General features: G+C 36.2%; 1 protein-coding gene across 1 annotated transcript in view; it reads left to right on the forward strand.

The window, feature by feature from the left end:
* Positions 1-20,503, forward strand: part of CycD (cyclin D) — a 44,097-nt gene that overhangs the window by 9,397 nt on the left and 14,197 nt on the right. Inside the window, exon 2 of the mRNA XM_018551630.1 lies at positions 2,957-3,172. Within this exon, the coding sequence (XP_018407132.1) occupies positions 2,957-3,172 (216 nt within the window). The remainder of the gene's footprint in view (positions 1-2,956; positions 3,173-20,503) is intronic.

Raw genomic sequence — 20,503 nt, forward strand, 5'->3', positions numbered from 1 at the left:
AGAGAGAGAGAGAGAGAGAGAGAGAGATAACTTAAAATTACTTTATAAATATAATACTTTAAATTAAATGATATCATTAAGACCTGTATTGTATTCATTACAAATTAGATCCGAAACGCACGTCACTCTGTATGTGACTTATAATATTATATTAAAAATAAAAAAATGTATTTATTTCGCGTATTAACACAATATTAACATAATATTAAAAAATAATATTAAAATAGGATACATTATATATATAATGTATACCTAAGAATAATTATAGGAATGTCTTCTTGATGACTTGTGGCCTCTTTCCATCGTTTGTGTATTTTGTGGATTCTCCTTTGCTACTAACTTAGTCCACTCAGCTTTTGTCGATGTTTGAACAGATGCAAGATAATCTCTCGAACCGATTTTTCGTTGAAGAATACAGTTGAAGGGTGTGTTCACTCCCTTCGGGATAATTAATATTGACCAAATTTAAAAGGAAAGGTTTCGCCGAAAATGTTCTTTTTAGTAGGAACTATTTCGAAAATTTTCCACAACCAATCTCGTTTCCTTCCTATTTCTCTCCAGGTGAAACCTTTCTTTTTCAAAATTTTACATACGACTTTTGTTGATTTGATGTAGCGCGATTATTTCGTTAAGCCCGTGTTGCTAATTGGTGGCGGCGGCGGTGGCGGCGACGGCAGGGTAATTACGAAAGTGTGCGTGAGTGCGAGCGTGCGTGAGTGAGTGCGTGAATGCGTGCGTGCGGCAGCAAGTACTGGCTAGCTGACTGCGCGGCGATCGTTGGTCACGCTCAATAAGTTCCTCTCACGCGGCTCGACAACGCACGATCACTCGGCTCGGCACCCCGAAGTGCCCGGGCGAAGTTAATTCGCGATCCTACCGCAAATTCAACGGACCCCGAAACTTCAAAGGCTCTCCGGGGTCCGACGACTCTGCGATTTATGTAAATAACACGCGGTAATAATAAACATGCGGTAATAAACGCGATAACAAAAGAAAAATGCAATTCATTCCGTTGCCGCGATTACTGTTGATGCACGCGATAAATCATCGATAAGATACCAGGAATTCCTTTGTTTTTAATTTTTCGTATAGAATCATATTTTAACTCTCTTGATTTGCAATCTAGATTTTTTGTTTGATCCAAGTTTTTTACTGTTCTAGACTTTCAAAAAATGTAGAAAAATTTAGGGTAACTTTTCAATACTTTGTTTTATTATTAAAAGTAGTTTTTTTAACTCAAATGTTAAAACCTCAATAAAATTAAAATTTAAGCAAATAGACAAGAGTGAAATTTTACTTGTAGTAAAAAAGATCCAGATTACAAATGAAGAGTTAACTTACCCGTATAACGGAATAGGATAAGAAAGTAAGTTTGCTAGAGAACTGCGAAAATGGATAAATTTAAATGTCAAAACTAATGAAACGCAGTTAACTATTTTTAGCACAGAGGTATCTATTTTCCATAAGATAGGTTTTATCAGTCCTTTTTCTCCTCTCAGCCCTTTTAAAGAGATTGTCAAATTTTACAGCGAAATTTATCCAACGAAAAAGAATCCCAAAGTTGAAAAGAGTTCTCCGACTTGCCGCCAAGGCGATCGACCTGCAGTCGTACTGACAGTGTCATGACCGTGCTTGTTAGAATACGATTGAAGGAAATCCGGTGTGATATTGATGCGTGTCTCCACTTAGGTTTACAGACAACTGTGTTATATGAAAATTCATTTCCTTTCTCTCAACGTGAGTCCTTTGAGCACTGTAAAGAAGAATAAATCTTGAAAGTTCTTTAACAAGTAAAACATACTTTCTAAATTCTTTGGAGTGGAATCTCAATCTATGGAATAAAAATTGAGTGTTTAAAAAGAGTGGCTCAATTTTCAATTTTTTGTACACTTAGATTAGGGTATGCACATGAAAAAAATTCAGAGAGAGAGGAGAGGAGAGGAGAGAGAGAGAGAGAGACTGTATATACATATATGTATGAATGTATGTATCCTATTTATAGAACACCACTTAATTTTCTTCTATATATATATATATATATATATGTGTGTGTGTGTGTGTGTCTTGTTCTATAAATAGGACAATGGGCAGAAATGTGGGTTAGACTGAGATTTCACTTTAAGAAAGAAGAGTGAAATCTCACTCTCTCTTGAAAGTTTTAGCGAGCAAGAATTTCAATCGCGAATCTATTGGAATTGCGTCCACAAAAGTGCGTGAGGAGAGATTTTGATTGTTATATCAATTGACTAACTGGTTTAACAGATTTTGAAAAAGTATGCAGGAAGGTGGAGTTAGATTTGACCAGATGTTCGGCTCTGTTTATTTTTGATTTAATTAATATACAAAATAAAAATATACTGAAATATAATAAATAAATAAAATTTATCGATTTTTTAAATAATTACAATAAATAAAAAATGTCTTGATTGACAAAGTCGTGAGGTGGTCACTCTAATCGTACCATTAGAATACGAACACAAATTACACAAAGGAAGCAGATTTTCCGCTTTCCAACCAGTGTTAAGTTTCCTGCTTTAACACGTATTTACTGTCAAATCCCTAACTGGAATCGTCTTCAATAAGTCGGAGAATACCAATATAATCTAGAAAAACATGTTTACTGTATTCCCTTCTCGTCAATCGGTTTTGATTGTCGGAAAACAGAAAATCTGCTTTTTTTTGTATTTCTATACCCTTTTTTAAAGGGTTAATTGACTTCCGATTTTACTTCTGAATTCCACGCGCAACGATATTTTTTGTGAGATTACTTAACCGTTATGTTCAATCACAACATAGACTTGCTGATGTGCTAAATTTGCATCGCGAACTGAGTATCTGGACATTATCGTGCAACGACGACTCTTCCTCGATCGTCCGATTTTTTGTTACGTTATCATGTGACATATATATTGCATCGGTATGATGTTGTAAATGTATTATTTTGCGCCTTTTGCAGGTATGCGAGGAACAGAAGTGCCAGGATGAGGTATTCCCCCTGTCGATGAACTACGTCGACAGATTTCTCTCGATCTGTCCGATCAGGAAGTCGCAGCTGCAACTACTTGGTACGGCCTGCCTACTGTTAGCGTCGAAGCTGCGTGAAACATCGCCGCTCACGGCTGAGGTCTTGGTTTTCTATACCGATAACTCCATCACTCTCGATGACCTATGGGTAAGTGAACATGAGAAAGAAAGCACGATAGATATTCAGTGAGAGAATGAGAGAGACATTATTTATTTACTGGTTTGAACGCGCCTCCTTCGATCGATATTTTGTCTCACAATGTAGCAGCTATGTATACGAATCGCGTGTTAATTTTTTGACCCATATAGACGCAAATCGCAGCTTTATCTTATCGCGAAACTGTTAAAAGGCCTTTGCAACAAGCCAATTATCTGTAAGCGGGAACAATCGCATAACAATAAGTTGATAACTTTCAAATATTAATCAGGCAGCTAGTAGAAAGTTGCCCTATGTTCTAAACTCCATAGTCATAGATGCACAAAAAATTTCTCATATATAAACAAATAAAAACTGTTACTCAAAAATCTTAAAAGTTATATTATTTGTACATTATTATTCTCTCTCTCTCTCTCTAAGGATATACAGAATATAAATTTAACTCTGTATATACTATTAAAAAAAGTATAAGTAAAAAATAAATCATATGAAGGAAAGATGCTGATCTATGACGGTCAGTTCTTTATTTTAACTGCTGAAAATTGAAGTCGAAATGTCTGATTATATTTGCGACTTTAAATTTATGTGTCATTTAACTGCTAAATATTTATATATATAAATAAAAATCGCGCAATTTTTACTGTATTAACTTTCAGCCTATTTTAATTGTGAATTTTTTGTTACAAAAATATGAATTTTTAAGGTGTTCTGAGCACCCCATCCACCTACTTAAAGGTTATACTTTGAAATTTATTAAATAACCAAACTTTTCAGAGTATAAGGTTCTCATTCACGTCGATTTCGAGCAGCAGTTTCTCGTCTTACTTTAACTTGCTAACATATTGTACGGATAAAATCAGTCGTGGCACGTGCGAACGAATAAAGCACACGCACGGTACCGCTAGTCGCGCGTACTCGTTGTCAGCTCCACTGCATAATTGTCCAAATAGACATTCCTAATGTGAGATTTTTCCGCAATGTGGGACGCCAAAGTGATCGATATCAGGAGCGCGATCTCATACTACCGTTGTGCAGAATGTAGAGTAACAACCGATGTGAATAGAAATAGCAAGGAAGTAACGATCAGCGGCCCATAGATCCATATATGTATCTGGGCTATGACGATCGGCGATACAGCAAACACGATCGTGTTCCGCGCACATTTAGAGAGTCAGGTAGATATACGGATACACAAAATTACTCTCTGATGTGGATCGCCGAGATGGATACTTAAAAGTGACGCGACAACTTTTCGAAAACTCCTAAATCATATAATCATTGAATTGAAGTTAACTAATATATGTAATTGACTTTCTCTTTTTCTCCCGTTTTTGTAGAACTAATCCTTATATAAAATTTTTGTGAAAAAAATGTTTACAATAAACAATTTGATTAGATAAGGATATAATTTAGAAATGTTACTCATTGTTTTACGATTTATGCCTTGGTAAGAAGAGCATACTTTCAATAGTTTGAACAAACATGATATCATGAAATTTTGTTTTTTTAGATTTTTATTTCTGTAAAAATTATAAAATTTTTTTTATATAATTTTTTGTTGTATATGTTAAAACGTTAGGATTTCTATAGATAAATATTTTGTTAGAATGTTTTCTTAATTTATCTAACACAAGTGCAGCTTTCCTTTTATCACTAATATGTAGTTGCTTTCCTTGATATTAATACTGCGTATGAAACTTTTATGGAAGAAATATGAAGTATGTGTACGATCGGTGAATTTGTTTCCCGGATTCAAACAGAATCCACTCAGTGTTGCCGTTTCTTACACAAACCGCCTTAATAAAGGGGCAAAATCACAATATTTGAGGTTCTTTAATTCTGTTTTATATGGAAGGGATTTGCGTCTAATATATAAGAAAACAAAGCTTGGCTGTTTGTTTTTACGAGCGTTGACCCCGTCCTACATCAGTATATACATACTCAGTATGTATATAATCAATACAAAGCATCGAAAAGAGTGATTAACCAGCATAATTGACGTGTATCATACTTTGTTTTTGTCATCGAAGAATATATCACTTGTTTGATAGCAAAGTAACACATATTAAAATTAGTAATTTTTTAAGAAAACATTTAAAAAATTCTACATTGAATCAATGTTAAGCAACCTCTTAAGAACAAAAATATAATTATATAATCTATAAAAGTATAATTTTCAATGAAATGTTTTTTTATAACTATTCCTGCACCGACAATTGTTTCATGGTATTAAACTAAAAAAATTATCTTTTGTATGAACATTATTGCGACTTTGATTGAAGAAGTAGAGGATAAGCGACACTTCTGCTATTTAGCGTTAAATTGAGAAAGTTACAAATGTATCGTGCGTTTTTCCAACAAAAAAAATATACATCATACTTTAGAGTTGAGTTATGTCACCTTTCTATCAAATAAGCAATATTTCTGTGATTTCCAAGAAAGTCTTTAATTCAATAGTTCATAAATTCGATAAATTGTTTAATTTGATAAAAATATAAGCCGGATTATATAAATTACAAGTTATTTTTTTATAGAAACTGAAAGAATAAGTTCAATACATTAAAAAAAATATTAAAAATTTTAGTTAGTGTTTTTTAAAAGGTATAAAAGATGCCGAAGAATTAATTCTTTAATAAAGATTATTTTTTGTGATTGAGAATCTAAAAGTAAAGAGATAAAGTTATAAATTTATTATAAAAAGCTCAGACACCCATTGTCTTGCGGATCACAAAAAATGTAATTCCTCATATTTTTTTCGATATCACTAACGAGGATCTTGAAGAAAATTTGGGAGGTTGTTTTATTCTCCCTAAAAAAAAAGTAGACTTAGCCTTCTAAACCGGTCTTGGAGTATACAGATTGAAGACGCGGATTTCGTTAAATGCGCATGTTTGATCGCGATATCTTACCGCTTCTACAATAGTCTCGAGCGAACTACATTATCGTGGCGGTCAGATCGTAGATTAAATACATATCGACCGGTCTGAGCAATATATTCGTCGCAAAAAGTTGCAACAAAGCGTCACGTCAAATCGTGTTCGTTAGGTGAATGATACGGCTTGTCCGGGAGCGCAATTTTCAATGCGAGATGGTCCAATCGACACGGTGACGTGGCTCCATGTGGACTATTTTGGGCCGTACCAGGCGGTCTTCGGCGACTTCAGCTATAATGGGATGGCGATCATCTTTCTTTCTTTCTCTTTCTCTCTCCCTTTCCGTCTAACGTCCGCTCTCTGACGTCGCGCGATTTCTTTGCGGCCTCGAAAGTTGAATATCTTCTCAACGTGTCCGTCTCGCACGTTTTCACGAAGGTATTCGCATTTGATCGGTGTTGAATCGTTAATATCGTTATCCACCAGACAGATGTGCCAATTAATCGTGCATTGATACTTTCTCATTAGAATAACCGTCTAAATACCATCCAGCAAGCGTTAATTAATGACGATAAGAGTCACTCGTGACATTTTGCGCCGTTGTAATGTCAAAATAGCCAAATAACAGTTTTTCTAAAACTTGTGAATGGATCTCTGAATTTAAATGAATTTTATCCGATTGGATCAAATTTCTTGCTGCTGATGTAAAAATTACTGTAGCTGATTATTTTCAGGTGTTAAAGCGAATTTTTTAATAGTTTTTTTCTATTGTTTTAAACTTCTCATTTATTATCTACCTCCTTTATTAACTTATCCTTTTAAATCACAACTTATTAACTCTTAAAAATTATTGTCCCCTTTGGAAAGAAACTTCTAAAAGAAACTCTTGATTATCATTTTTATGTAATACAGTATTATTCTATTTATCGTTCTATGAATTTATTCTGATCGGGCACATTCCTCAACGAAACATGAGAATTACATCAGCGTTTGCTTCTCCGTTTTCGAGAGTACAAGGATATCTTGTTCAAGCGCTCCTCTATTGGTGGCATGCCAGATAACTCGTCACCAGTGTCAGTAGCGTATCTCCACCGACGCGACGCTGCTTCGATCCGATCATTATTCCTGTGAATCATCGCTATTTCTTTGCAATCTATTGTAATGTTAATCGTAGAAAAATGCACGATATCGGCCTGTTAACGTTTTACTCTTTCGAAGATTTTTTTTTTTTTTTTTAAATACAATATTGTAGTATACTGTTAACCTTGTAACATAAAATTGCGTGTTTCTCCGTAGGAACAAAAAACTGGTTACTATATGATGAGAGCAAGAGTTTTTGTCTTTGCCGACAGTTCTATAAATATAATATCGAAATACTAATTTAAGATATTTTAAATGTTTTCGAATATTTAACATTTTTTTCTTAAATTATATATTTCCGTAACTAAAAATTACCAATTTTTTTAATCATTCGCGATAGTTACTGATATTTGACGATGAATATTTCAACTACGTTTCCGTCTCACTGCGATTGTCCCATTTGCATTCTCACCGCGATAAACCACGACAAACTGATTCTTTTGCAGAAATTACAATACACCATGACTTCTGCGGATTACCGTGTGACATGAAACTTAATAATCGTACCGCGTGTCGAATATCAAACCGTGCAGAGTCTAGTCTTCGTCGCGAAAAACGTGACTACAAACACAAAGTGTTTGTTCGGTAAAACTTCGTTTAGTTGTTCTTTTTTCTTTAGTTTCTCAAAAGAGAGTGGCTTTTATAGACCACTGTTGCGCCGAACCTTTCCTTTTCTTTTAGTGAAAGAATCTTTTGGACCCAAAGACATCAGGAGGATACCTCTGACTCATTCCGTACGACGCACATCAGGGTGTCACAAGCAATGAGTGTGTTATCGCTGTTGGCCGAAAAAATTCCATTCATCAGTTTCATGCCTTGCATGAAAAGGGACCGATTCGTGTCTCGTTCATAATGTCGGCGACCATTTTTCTCTAGAAATTAGATGATTCCTACAGCTTGTGCAAACAAACCGTGCGACCGGGACACACGTTGTCTACGCGAAGAAAACAGGCTTCGTAAATTTAAATGCTCTTCAGCATTCGTCCGACACGTGGTGGTCATCTGTGTATGCAACGCGTACGTATGTGTGCACGGCGACGAATTCCGTCTCTCTTGAGGAACACCGGAGCGAGTGCGCACAACGCAACTCTCCGTGCTCCCGAGTAAACACGCGATAGCCTGAGCAAGCCTAAATAGATAACAGCTGATACGGGAAACGATTATTTAATTTCCAGTGACTTTCTTACTCTCTTTCTCTCCATTTCTATCTCTGTCTTTCTGCCTCTCCGCTGCGCAACCCGCCGCCGTTCGATTACGTGTGCGCGAACGCTCGCTTCTCATTTAAACCGCCGTCAAGGTTACGTGAAATTCTTGCCTCGCCTACTATCTGGCTTTTAAACTCTCCTCTCCCTTCTCAAGTTGCACCTCTTTTTCGTTACCGATTGAGATATTCACATTTGCCGACGTATAAAATATGTGAGAGTATAAAGTTTCAGGGAGATACCATTTTCTATAAATATCTGTTTTATTGGAAGTGATAAGATTGATATAAAAGAGGAAATAGTTTGATCAGTTATCGTATACTAAGTAAAATGATAAAATTGATATTAATATCTATTCTAACAACTTCGCTATTAACACATATTTTCGTTGATTACATATATCATAAATTTCTATTTTATTATAATAAACATAAAAATACAGAACGATGCTAAGACTAATCGAATCTAATTTTTTTTACTATGAGAAAGAAAGATAGATTAGCTCTAATAGATCTAATCAGATATAAAAAACATATAAGGGGGGGAGGGAGATAAATTAGAAACTAGAGAAAAGGATATTATTATACATGTAAGAGCATGGTTGAAAAAATTCGTCGCGTGCGATTGCGGTTGAGTTGTTAACGAGATGTTAAAGGGAGTGGAACGGTGTTTCGGACACACAGACGCCGTAGTTGCAGGTGCGGGAAAGCAAGAGGGAGATAATCAGCGCGTAAAACAGTCGAAACGTTGGTTCAGGGAGTAATTGCTGTTTTTTTCGAGGGCAATTCAACAGGGCTGTAAAAGCACGCAGGTAAAAGCCGCTGCTGATGCTTCACGCCTGGTGCTTTCCGAATCGTGCAACACGTAAAAAAATGACTAATCATCAATAAATAAACAGGAAGGTGCCAGGTAAGGGCGTGACGCACCTGCATCACGGTACTGTGCACACGCCGGTCAAAACACTGTCAGAATGAATAAATTTCCATCGAATCCACAGGTAGCAGTTTCGGAAACGCGCGTTTATCCATTTCGTCGCGGTTGAGATTTTTCTCAATGGAGGATTGGATCTTCGATGTAGCCAGTCACTTCAATAAACCCGATGCAGCTAATTATTTTGATAATTCCCGATTAATTCTTAGTTGTTTTTTCAATTAAAAAATTTTATTTGAAAACATTTATGCTTATTAGAGATTGAGATAATTAATTAGAGATGAGTTTATCGTGCATAAAAAATGTGTAGCAATAACAATATTTCTCGAGAAAATTGAGATGAAGGTAGTCGAACTTGTTGCTTGTGAAATTTATACTGGAGAAATAGAATGAATCAGACGAAACGGAAGTAATGTGCGGAAATAATTGCGGGAACCCCTTTGAATTTTGTACAGCCGATAATATCGTATGACAATAATTATCGTTACTGCATTAATTGCATCAATTATTTAAAATTGAATGAAGTTGTTTAGTGTTTAATATCAGGAAGAAATTGGAAAAAGAAGATTCCGAAGATTTAGCTTTGCCTTTGAACTATGAAGAGCTGAGAGTCAGCTCGCGAAATTGCATTCACACTGTACATATGTATGTATATAGTACAACACAAGGCGATGTTAAAGATCCAGCGCTACGCACGCGGAACATACGTATCTAATACATCCATCGTGCGTGCAGCCTCGTATTCCGGCCGGGTGGTTGGCGACGTGTTGCGTCCGCCGCTGGAGCGCGGGCATTGAAAAGGGGGGAGCAGGTGAGGGCCAGGTGCGCGCCGCGCCGCGAAGTATAGTTCTCTTTCGAGGGGTGGTGCACCGGGCCCCGTGGCACAGCGCGACGAGACGCGACGCCCCGCGGCAGCTGCATCTGCCGCGGCGAACCGGTGAGCATGGGTATGCACCCTTTGCCCGGAGCCGTGGCCAGGGCCATTCCCCTTCCCCGCGAAGTCAGGAAACCCCGTGGAAGAAACGGCCAAGCCACCGTTTTCTCTTGACGGAGACCGTCTCCCAGCGGGTAACGGGCGTGCGACACGTGCGAATATTGTACGTCGCGCATCGCGCATTTGCTCGGAAGTGCACGCGCGGACACGGGGAAGAACGGGGGGCACCTTCGATGCAGCTGGTGCCTCTGACCCCTTCCTCCTTCGGAGTCTTTGTTGTGAGAGGCCAGTCTTCCTCGGACCTCGCAAGTCCCAGGCTGCCTCTTGTAGGACACCCCAGCGATATATCGAGATACCGATGTTCGATGTATTGACGCGTCTCTTACAAAGTGTTTACTATATTGAAAAAATAGAATTTTTAAGAATTATATATTCTTTATCTTTTTTTTAAGTATCAGGGAGTTTTATTAGTACTCCGGGAAATTTTTGGAATTTTATTTTTAAATTTAAATTTTGTCTCCTGGAAACATCTCTTTGATTATTTTTTTTTTTATAATTATTTTTCTTTGTATTAATTTTTATTAAATACTATAGTTTAAAAAATTTCTTATATTGTTTTGTCGGACATATTTTCTACAAATCGATATTGTGAAATTTTGATTGTGAAGGGTGATGTCCAATAATATTGATATTTGAATAAATAAAGTCTGGATCTAATTATTTGTTTAATTTATTGTTAAACTTATTATTGATTATGACGAATAGTACAGCTGAAGATAATCTAATGTAAATATCGAAACATCTGGTTTGTACATATTTTTATATTTAACCTTTTTGTTTTTATTCTGGATCTTTAAAGTTTAATATTCTTAATTTTCGTAGTATTTATCTTATCGAAACACTTATCGAATATATCTGAATAACATTTCGTGTAATGTAACACGAAACAGGCTTGTGACAGTTGTGTTAGGCATATAGATAAGCCGAAAAAATTGCATCAGAGGATTAATTCGTACTTTTATCTGCATCTGCATTCCCCTCTTTCCACGTGCCATCATTATCGAAGACGATCTTATCATTGCGATAAGCGTGATTAACAAAGAAACGCGGCAGCACGTAAACGCGGGGCTACCATTACCACTGAGATCTTCATTTCGCTTAATCGGCCGATCTCGCAAAAAAAAAAAAAACCGTAACAGAAAGGAATCGTGTGCACCTGCCCGCTACGATTAGATGCAACAGGCGAGGAGTTCATTTGCCCTGCTTTGTCTCGCGCCAGCAGCAACGCCGCGACGGCCGCTGTTTTGTTTTTCGACATTTCGCTAGCCTCGAAAGCTAGCGAAGGGATCCAGGGTCCCGAGGCGTTGCATCGGGTTGCAGCTGCCTATCTGCCTTTGTAATTAAGCGAGCACGCGACTTAAGCGCACATGTGCCTCGTAAGAATCGCTCCGATAGAAAAATGATTTTATTATTGCAGGTGATATAACACATTCTAAAAATAAAGAATTTGTGTATAAAAATATAAATATTTAAAAAATTAAAAATTCGACGTTAAATTAAAATACGTGAAATATTGAGTTAAATGAAGAGATGAAATTAATATTCCTTTTCACGCAATAAATTTTGAATTATTTAAAAAAGTAAATTGTATTTTATTTTTATTTGACTGTCGAAAATTTTAAAAATAAAATTGGAAACAACACCAAGTGTGTGTATCTATATGTAATCAATTACGCTCAAAATGTAATTTACCTTAAAAATATAGAACGTATTGTAAAAGTATCGGTTTGTATTCATCTTTACATTTTCGTAGCTGAAAATAACTCGGAAGTTATTACGACTCGGGATATCGCATGTTGTTATTGCCACATGTTACTGTAACCTGTTGCGTTCGTAACATACACCTTGCGGCCTTTAATTCATCAAAAGCCTTTCCTGATGTACTTTACTTTAAGGTGGATGAGCGACAGGTGCGTCACTTTTTCTGCCGAATTACTTCCGTTTTGGACAAGAAATTAGGGCAGACTGCAGTAATGAATATCTCGAGGCGTGTTATTGTCCAATACCGAAGCATTTTATCGTATCGGTACATCATGAGGATCGCCACTTTATGTATTTTGAATGACTCGAAATACATAAAGTGGTCAAATACTACTTAAAATTTTTATTCGGGAAAGATTTTATTATCTTGTTTGTGCTACGCGCAAACGAATTTTATTTTGCTGGTCCAATCGAAGTTTCCAACGCTAAAAAATTTGTTTTGCCCTCTCAGTAATAAAATCACCATTTTTCTCGGTTTTACTATCCTGCTTATCCCTCGATAGAGAATATCCGGTGGTGCACTCGCGGTATCGCCAGCGTTTCTACAAACGCATTACCGGCGACCAACCTGTGTGGATCGATAAATGGCGGATCACGCGAGGACAGTCGGCCGAACAACCGAATGCGCGACGATAAATCCATTTACGAGCAGCGTGTAACTATGATCGTTAAGGATTTTAATGGCCGCGCCTCATTAAACATCCATTTTCATCGCGTATAACCCGCTCGCAAAATGCGCACCTTATGCGCATCGATCGCCCAACAGACACCCGCGTGCTCTACCTTTAAACTGGTTGCCGAGCGACAGGTGCGTCGCGCGTTCTGTCGTTTCTGAATTTCCTTTTTTCTGACGAAATTTAGTTGAAAGACGCATCCTGAGAGCCAACTCTCTCCTCTTCTCTTTCTTCTTTATCTTTTAATTTTCTTCCTCTCCCGCGACGAAGAAAACGCGTCTCCTTTTTGTCCCATGAATTGACGACCTGACCTCAGTTACTTTTCTCCTGAATGAAGTATAGTATTTAGCCGCTACAAAGATATGATTTTCCACTGCAACGATTTATTACTGATATTTTCGCATCCTGTAGTAGATATAGCATAAATACAAATGTACAGCTTTGAGAAAGGTATATTGTTGTGCATAATATATAATATGATACCGTTATATATTACATATAAAAAGTACCTTAAAATATGCATAGTTTTATTATATTATATAAAATTATAACAACTATCAGTCACTTTATTGTATCAAGGTATTTACTTACCTTTTTCAGAGAAATTCTTGTTTACCTTTGAATATCAGAGATTTTCGGCTGGAATCTTATCGGTAGTCGAGAAAATTTTTGGAATCTTGCTTTTAAATTTTCATTCTATTTTTTTGAACACTTTTTTCTTTATCATTTTTCTTGATAATGCAAGATTTTGACAATTGCTCAACGATAAGTATGACATACGCATTTATATATTACGTATTTTTTGTCTCATAAGTTTTTATAAGAAAAAAATCATTAAATATCCTACAATTTTATGATTTCAAATGTAGAAAATGATAGATACAATATAATTTTGTGGAATCTCTCTTGTACTAATTTTCAATATATAGTTGTGTTGCTCTTCAATTTATTTCAAAGTTGCATTAAAAAATTCTTTAATCTCTTATTTGGAATTTTAAATAAAATTACCTAGAAAATATATCCGAGAATTTTTCGAGAAGGAAAAATCTTTTTTTACAAGATTTTAGTAAATACTTTGTATACAAATTACATTTAATAATTGATTAAGTTACAGAACATTGTTTATCGTAACTATTATCGTAATTAATCAATGAAATTGGCTTTCATTGTCTATCTTATCAAAATGTATTTCATGCGAATTTTTTTCAATTCCTATTATTGAGTATTCACCGAATAAAAATCAGCTCTAAACTCGTCGTCCAGTTATCGTCAATGCCGAAAGGAACCGCGATAGCGCTGACACGCCAGATATACGGCGAATTATCTCTTAACGACTTAGTGCGACGTCGTGAGAACGTTCCGCAGGCGGTTATGCAAAGTAGTGAGAAACGCCAATGCCAGACGGGAGTCGCGCACACGTTGCCCCTACGGCGAAACGAAGTAATTTCGTATTCGTTCCGTTAATGGGGGGTAAATCCTGACGTTGTCATATTAATTATTTTATATGACCAGCGGATCTGGTCTTCAAGGAATTAATCGTGATAGCGGCGGTGGAAAGAGGAATTAATCATTTTATTCCCTTCCGTTAAGGGAGCGTAACAGTTAATTGTGCGCAAGAAAATTAATTTTTTCTTCTGGCGATTGCGCAAAACCTTCGCGGAATTTTGGCACGGTAACTCGACGATTTCTAGCGATGATTTCTAAAAGGCATGCCTTGTTAAAAGGCGACGGTTAAAACAACCTCGAGGCGGTCACCGCTCCCAGTGATGATGCCCTCACGGTAAAACTATGTCTAATGCCCGCACGTGGACGAAATACGCCGTGACAATACCACACAATAGACGAACGAATGTCGACTAGAGTAGAATACCTGCGCGCCTACCCAACTTTTTGGAAAGATAGTCTAAATGCTTCCGGTTTTTTTTAGTGAGGTCGGCGATTAAAAATACTCTGATCAATAAAGTTATTTTGTTAGTTTTCTATTTTTAATTATCACAATATATTGTGATAAAAATTACTGCAGCAGTAAAAATTTTAATTTCCTTTGTTAATGTTTCTTTGTAGCGTTTATTGTGTAGAGAATGTTACGAATGTCTTATTGCTTTAGACGAAATGAGACATAATTATCACTGCTCATTTCAATTTCGTCCATTTAATTAGAGAAGAACAAACGCGCGACTGGAATGTTGCTCGATTGCAGACATTCGAGGACGAGCGACTCGCTGACTTTCTAACTTCGCAAGCTAATAATAGTCGGTTTCGTTCTCTCATCATTCCTGAATATGCAACAGGTAGCGATATATATTAAATTGAAACAGAATCTCTATAATATTCGTAATATCAGGTAATCGCATGCGCTTTTAATTAACACTATCACAAAATGATTGTACGGCATAATTATGCAGAACGCTAAATAATAACAATAGTTATATAGAAACAATACAATATATTAACAGTGAATAATGTCATATCGAGATATTCGCTTCCTCTCAATAAATATGCGTAAATATATTATATTATATTAGTCGAGCCGAGGCCAAGCAATATGTCACGAGTCGCCTTTCTAACTTCTAAACCAACAGGCGGCCGATTCTTTCGCCGTCACGTCGTGCTGGCCTCGAGTGCGGATATGACGTACAGTGGCACGCGGTAGAGCCAAATCCCACCACATGTGCGACGTGAAAAGATCCGAACGAACCAATTCCCCGTTTTCGACTTGCTCCCGAGCTCGCGAAATTGTCCTGAAATTTTTACCGAATTGCTTTTCCTAATCGAGTTTTTAGAGATATTACATATGTCACCTTTAAATAAGTAGAAGGAAACACTATAATTTTAAAGAAGTATTCTTTTGTTAGGAAATTTAATTCTATACGGATGTTTTTTAATGGGATATTGTTGCTATTTTTGTCAGTCAACAATATATTATTATAATTGGAATCTCTTATGTATGAAACAGAGTCTACTTTATATTAATCCTCAATTAGATATGAAATTAACCGTTTTTCTCAGGTGTGGGCCTTGATTGGTTTTTTTTATTTTAGCACTTTTATTCGATGTTTGTTATAACGGTGTTCGCCGTGTGAGACGAGCGCGTTTTGATCATTCTTATAATCTCGCTATAATAAGACGAATTTTTTTGGTTTGTTAATTGCCATGCGGGTACCCGTACTCCAGGTATACATGCGTATCGATATTTTCCTGGAAAGCTTCTAGTGGGCCTTAATTAAGCCTGCTTGAGTCACATTATTAAGCGAGTGTCATGGAGCAAATGGAGATTTGTAATGACGTCATAAATCATATTTGACGTAACAGTTGCATCGTTGTGAGTCAAGAACGGATCTATTTCTTCCTTCCGGTAATGGACTATTTCCGGCAATTAATTTATTTAAAGATCCCCTGATTTTTTTATTAAAATAATGTAATAATTCTCTTTCTTTAAAAATTTCTGTTTCATATTAAAGTTTATATACTTGCATGTTTAATAATTTGATAATGTTATGCATATTATAAATAATTTAATTTTATGATATTGAAAATAGAAATATGTATATGAATGAACGAACGGATAAAAATAAAACATGATATGTATCTCTCTCTCATTTTCTTGTATGATATTCTAAGAACTCACGCGCAGTCTCCATTCTGAATGGACAGTCAGTAGTTACATCCGGTGCTACGTCAGACGCACCGAAGGCAAATCGAAATCGGTGTTGTGTCTTTTAAAAGTAGCAAGTATCATCGATGTAACAGTGCTCTAATTTAATCAAATATATTCTTATTATAAATATAAAACTAACTTTTATAAAAAGTACATATTCATTTAAAATGAAAAGCAGAATTTTTGTAAATTTATGACATAATAACAGTTGCGATAACAAAAAATAAAACTTGACAATGATTATTTAATAAATCGCGCAGATAGTCGCCGGTAAATTTATGACTTTGGTAAAAATTAAAAGGCGGATTAGAAACAGGTTATTGATAACAGAGAGGAAAAAGCTTCGCTCAGCCATAATAGCGGTCATAATTCAGAGTCTTGAGAGATCTAAACCGTGCCAAGTCCCAAAAACCCCGATTGAGCTATCTACAAGTTTTGTCGACTAAAGATATATGCCTAATTCAATTTTTATTGCCTAATCCGCAGCTTAGTATTCCGATCTTGGACTAATTGCGAATTCATTAAATCGCTGCGCCGGTGGGCTCTTATGGCTTCTGTGAAAATTAAAATCCCGCCGGTCGCAGGAGAATAAAAGCACGACGGACGGCGGCCATGGAGCCAGTGTTCCGGTTCCAGTCGAGGCGAGGAAAGGAAGAAGAGAGGTTTCTTATGTGCGAAAAAGGACCCGGGGTATGCTCCGGTAACCGGAGCAGATGTGTCCCGCAAAAGGCGGTTCCTGGAAGTAACCTCGAGAAGAGCCAGCCCCATTGGCGTAGCCGACGTCAATTAAATCGGATCTCTTCAGGTCCTTCGCGAGGGGGCTCGTAGAGGATACCCGCTTCTCCTTTCTCTCTTGGCACGAGGGATCCGACGTTGAATTTTCGGCTATTGGCGTTCCCCATAATTAGCTTTGTGTTGGCGGCGACCACCGAATCTGCGCGATCGACCACAAGATGCGTGATTAGGTTAAAGGCTGGTAAACGGAGTCGGCGTTAAAATTGTATTTTGCGCAAAGGATTAAATTATATATAAAAGGTTGGACTAAATTTGCTGTACATGAGATGCACAACACATGATAATGACATATATATAAGAATAAATTTTAAATATCATTAAAAATTATATATGATTGTCTAAGATTTATATACATATATTTAAGAATTCTTTTCCGTTGTTAAATTTTTTATTTAATATGTACATTACAACGTAACAGTTGTGCACTTTATTATTATTATTACATATTGATATATTCATCTCTTTTATATTCTTTTCTTCTATTTGCGTATACTTCAATCTTGACCTAAACTTTTTTCTATATCATATATCATATAATCCTTCTTTTCTTCTTACATCCAGTTTAGTTTGGGTGGGTCTCAGATGATCTCCGACCTAGAAAGAAGATACCGTCTATCTATTAATTTATCTACCTGCAGAAAACTCGTCGCAGGTAGAAATGTCACTTATTGCTGGCCTTTTGCCTAATCACGGCGGCCTAAGTCGAGCCACGCCAATGGCGAGGCTCGAGGAATGCATGGACGGTGATTCTGGTTTTTGTTGCCAGTTATGCCAAGAGGGAATCTGGCCTTTGTATTTTATTTTTGGTCAGAATGGTAAACACCTTGCTCACAGGCGCTGCCCTTCGATCCTGCACCGCCCTGCTGTCTTCTTTCCTTTCAGTTCCTCCCTCGTTCTCTTTCGGCTCTTTAACCATCTGTGGGATTCCGCGCTAATAGAATTTTTCGAGGCTAGCAATGGATATTCGGAATATATATCGCACAGATACAATTTTAGTAAAAAATCAAAACGACTTTGATGGAATTTCATAAATCATATTTTATTGTCATGTTTTTCTTAAATTCTATATTCTTCTGAATGCTGGTAAAATATATTAAATTGAGTACATGTATAAATATTATATCTAAACTTATTTCGCATTATATATATATATATATGTATGTATATGAGAGCTATTGCGAGATTATACATATATCAAAATAATTTTGCAACGACATTCAAAACATTTGGAATAATGGAGCAAAAATCTGAACGATTTAAAGGATTTTGTTTTAAATGTAGTTTTCTCGAAATCTCACCAATTAATAATAAGCTATGTACATAATTAATACGTTTTATTTAATTAAGTAATTAAGTTACAATTTCGATACTGAAACTTTCGTCATATAATTTTTTATTGAAATATAACTCGTAATTGCTGTTTGCGGTGCGGCGTCGAAGAAATATCACCTGGATATCCTGCGTCTCTTAAGCCGCGATTCTCAGTCCTTCTGCAGCCAGAGCTTCATTTCGTATCGATCCTTCATTGCAAACCAGATAAATCGGCAGACCCCTGCTTCTCGGAATCGACCAGGTAGCGCGGCACGAGTATACAACGGGGCCCTACCTCCGCGATCTTTTCCTATTCCCGTTTGATGCTCCATTGTTCTCGCTTCTCTAGGCGCACTTCTGTAGAAAGAACTCGGCTAACTCTCGCAATCTTTTTATTCGCCTTCTTATAATCAAAATCCATGGTAATTGTAATTCAAATTCAACTTAATTTAAACTACATGTAAAAAAAAAAAGTTGAGGAGCCTTATTCTTTAAATAAGATCACAAAACGATTTTCTCGCATCCCTTCCGCTATTCTTTTCTTGATCCCTTCGTGTGTCCGCCGACCACCTGTTGGCGATTTTACCACCCACTAGCTGAAACTGGCATCATCTGGACGCCTTGTGAGCCAGATGAAGAAAAAGAAAAAAAAAGAGACGACGCACTACATCGACGGAACTACGTGGATACGCGGTAATTACGATTAATCATCATAATTATACGTTCTCACTTATGAGTCGCTATCGCAACGTACTATCTCGTTTTCCCGTGTCACGATATTCGGCGCATCGAATATTGCAAAAAAGGAGCGGATCACATATGTGTCGGGATTATCTTTCTCACGCTCAGGAAAGCGGGACGCCAAGGTGCGCGATTCAAAACCGTGCGAACATGATCGCATGGACGCGCGCGCGCACGCATGAATGAAACGCATAAATGTATCGCATTTTCCCCGCGTATCGATCGATAGTTATTGACCTAGCCGTCGATACCACTGTGAATGGAGAACGATCATAAATTTGCAGACCGGAAATACAAATGTAAAGCGCCGTGAGGATTTTTTCATACTTTTATGGCAACGTAAGACATCTAGCATAATTACACAAGTGTGCATAATATGTACCATAATTGTGCAATATCCATAATTTATAATATACTAATTAAGAAATTAAGTATCCAGAAAGTATTATTAAGGTAATAAAACTACTCACGTTATATAAAAAAATATACATTATAATAATATTTAAAAAGTTGTGAAGAAAGCACACACACATACGCGCGCGCGACATATATATATACTTTTACAATGTGTCCCAAAATTCTTGACTTAAAATACTATAATAAGAAAATTTTCGAAAAATTAAGTAAAAAAGTTATTTATAAATTTTTAATTTTTATTTTAAGCAATATTTTTTGAGATATAATGGTTTAAATATGGTCAATTATATAGGTTTAGATAATCACATGTAACTACAATATTAGTGAGCACGCTGAAGTGAGCGTTCATCAACAGTAGTGACTAGTGAATCATGCACGCTATGAACAAGCGATTGTCTAAATGTAGTCTGTAATTGGCTATATTAAAAGTTATCTCAAAAATTACTGCTTAAAATAAAAATTTACAAATAACTTTTACTTGATTTTCCGAGAACTTTCTTGCTAGTTTTGCGAATTTTGGGATATCCTGTATAAGATATATTTCTTTCTTCTTTTACTTTTTATATTTTATTATACGTATTGAAAATACGAAATATATTCCATGTTTAACATTGTATTAGTACAGAAATGCCATAAAAAACGAAATAGGAATCTTGGTATAGAGAAAAAAAAAGCAGTCTTTTCATGCTTGTAATTATAATACTGATTTTATAAACACGTTACAAAAGTAAATTTAGCAAAACAAACTTTGTTCAGAATTTTTTTATTCTTGCCAATGTTATCAACAAATACTATTTAATTGCATTATCATATCTTGTATTATATA

This window comes from Cyphomyrmex costatus, unplaced genomic scaffold, assembly GCF_001594065.2.
Source record: "Cyphomyrmex costatus isolate MS0001 unplaced genomic scaffold, Ccosl1.0 scaffold142, whole genome shotgun sequence".
Lineage (NCBI taxonomy): Eukaryota > Metazoa > Arthropoda > Insecta > Hymenoptera > Formicidae > Cyphomyrmex > Cyphomyrmex costatus.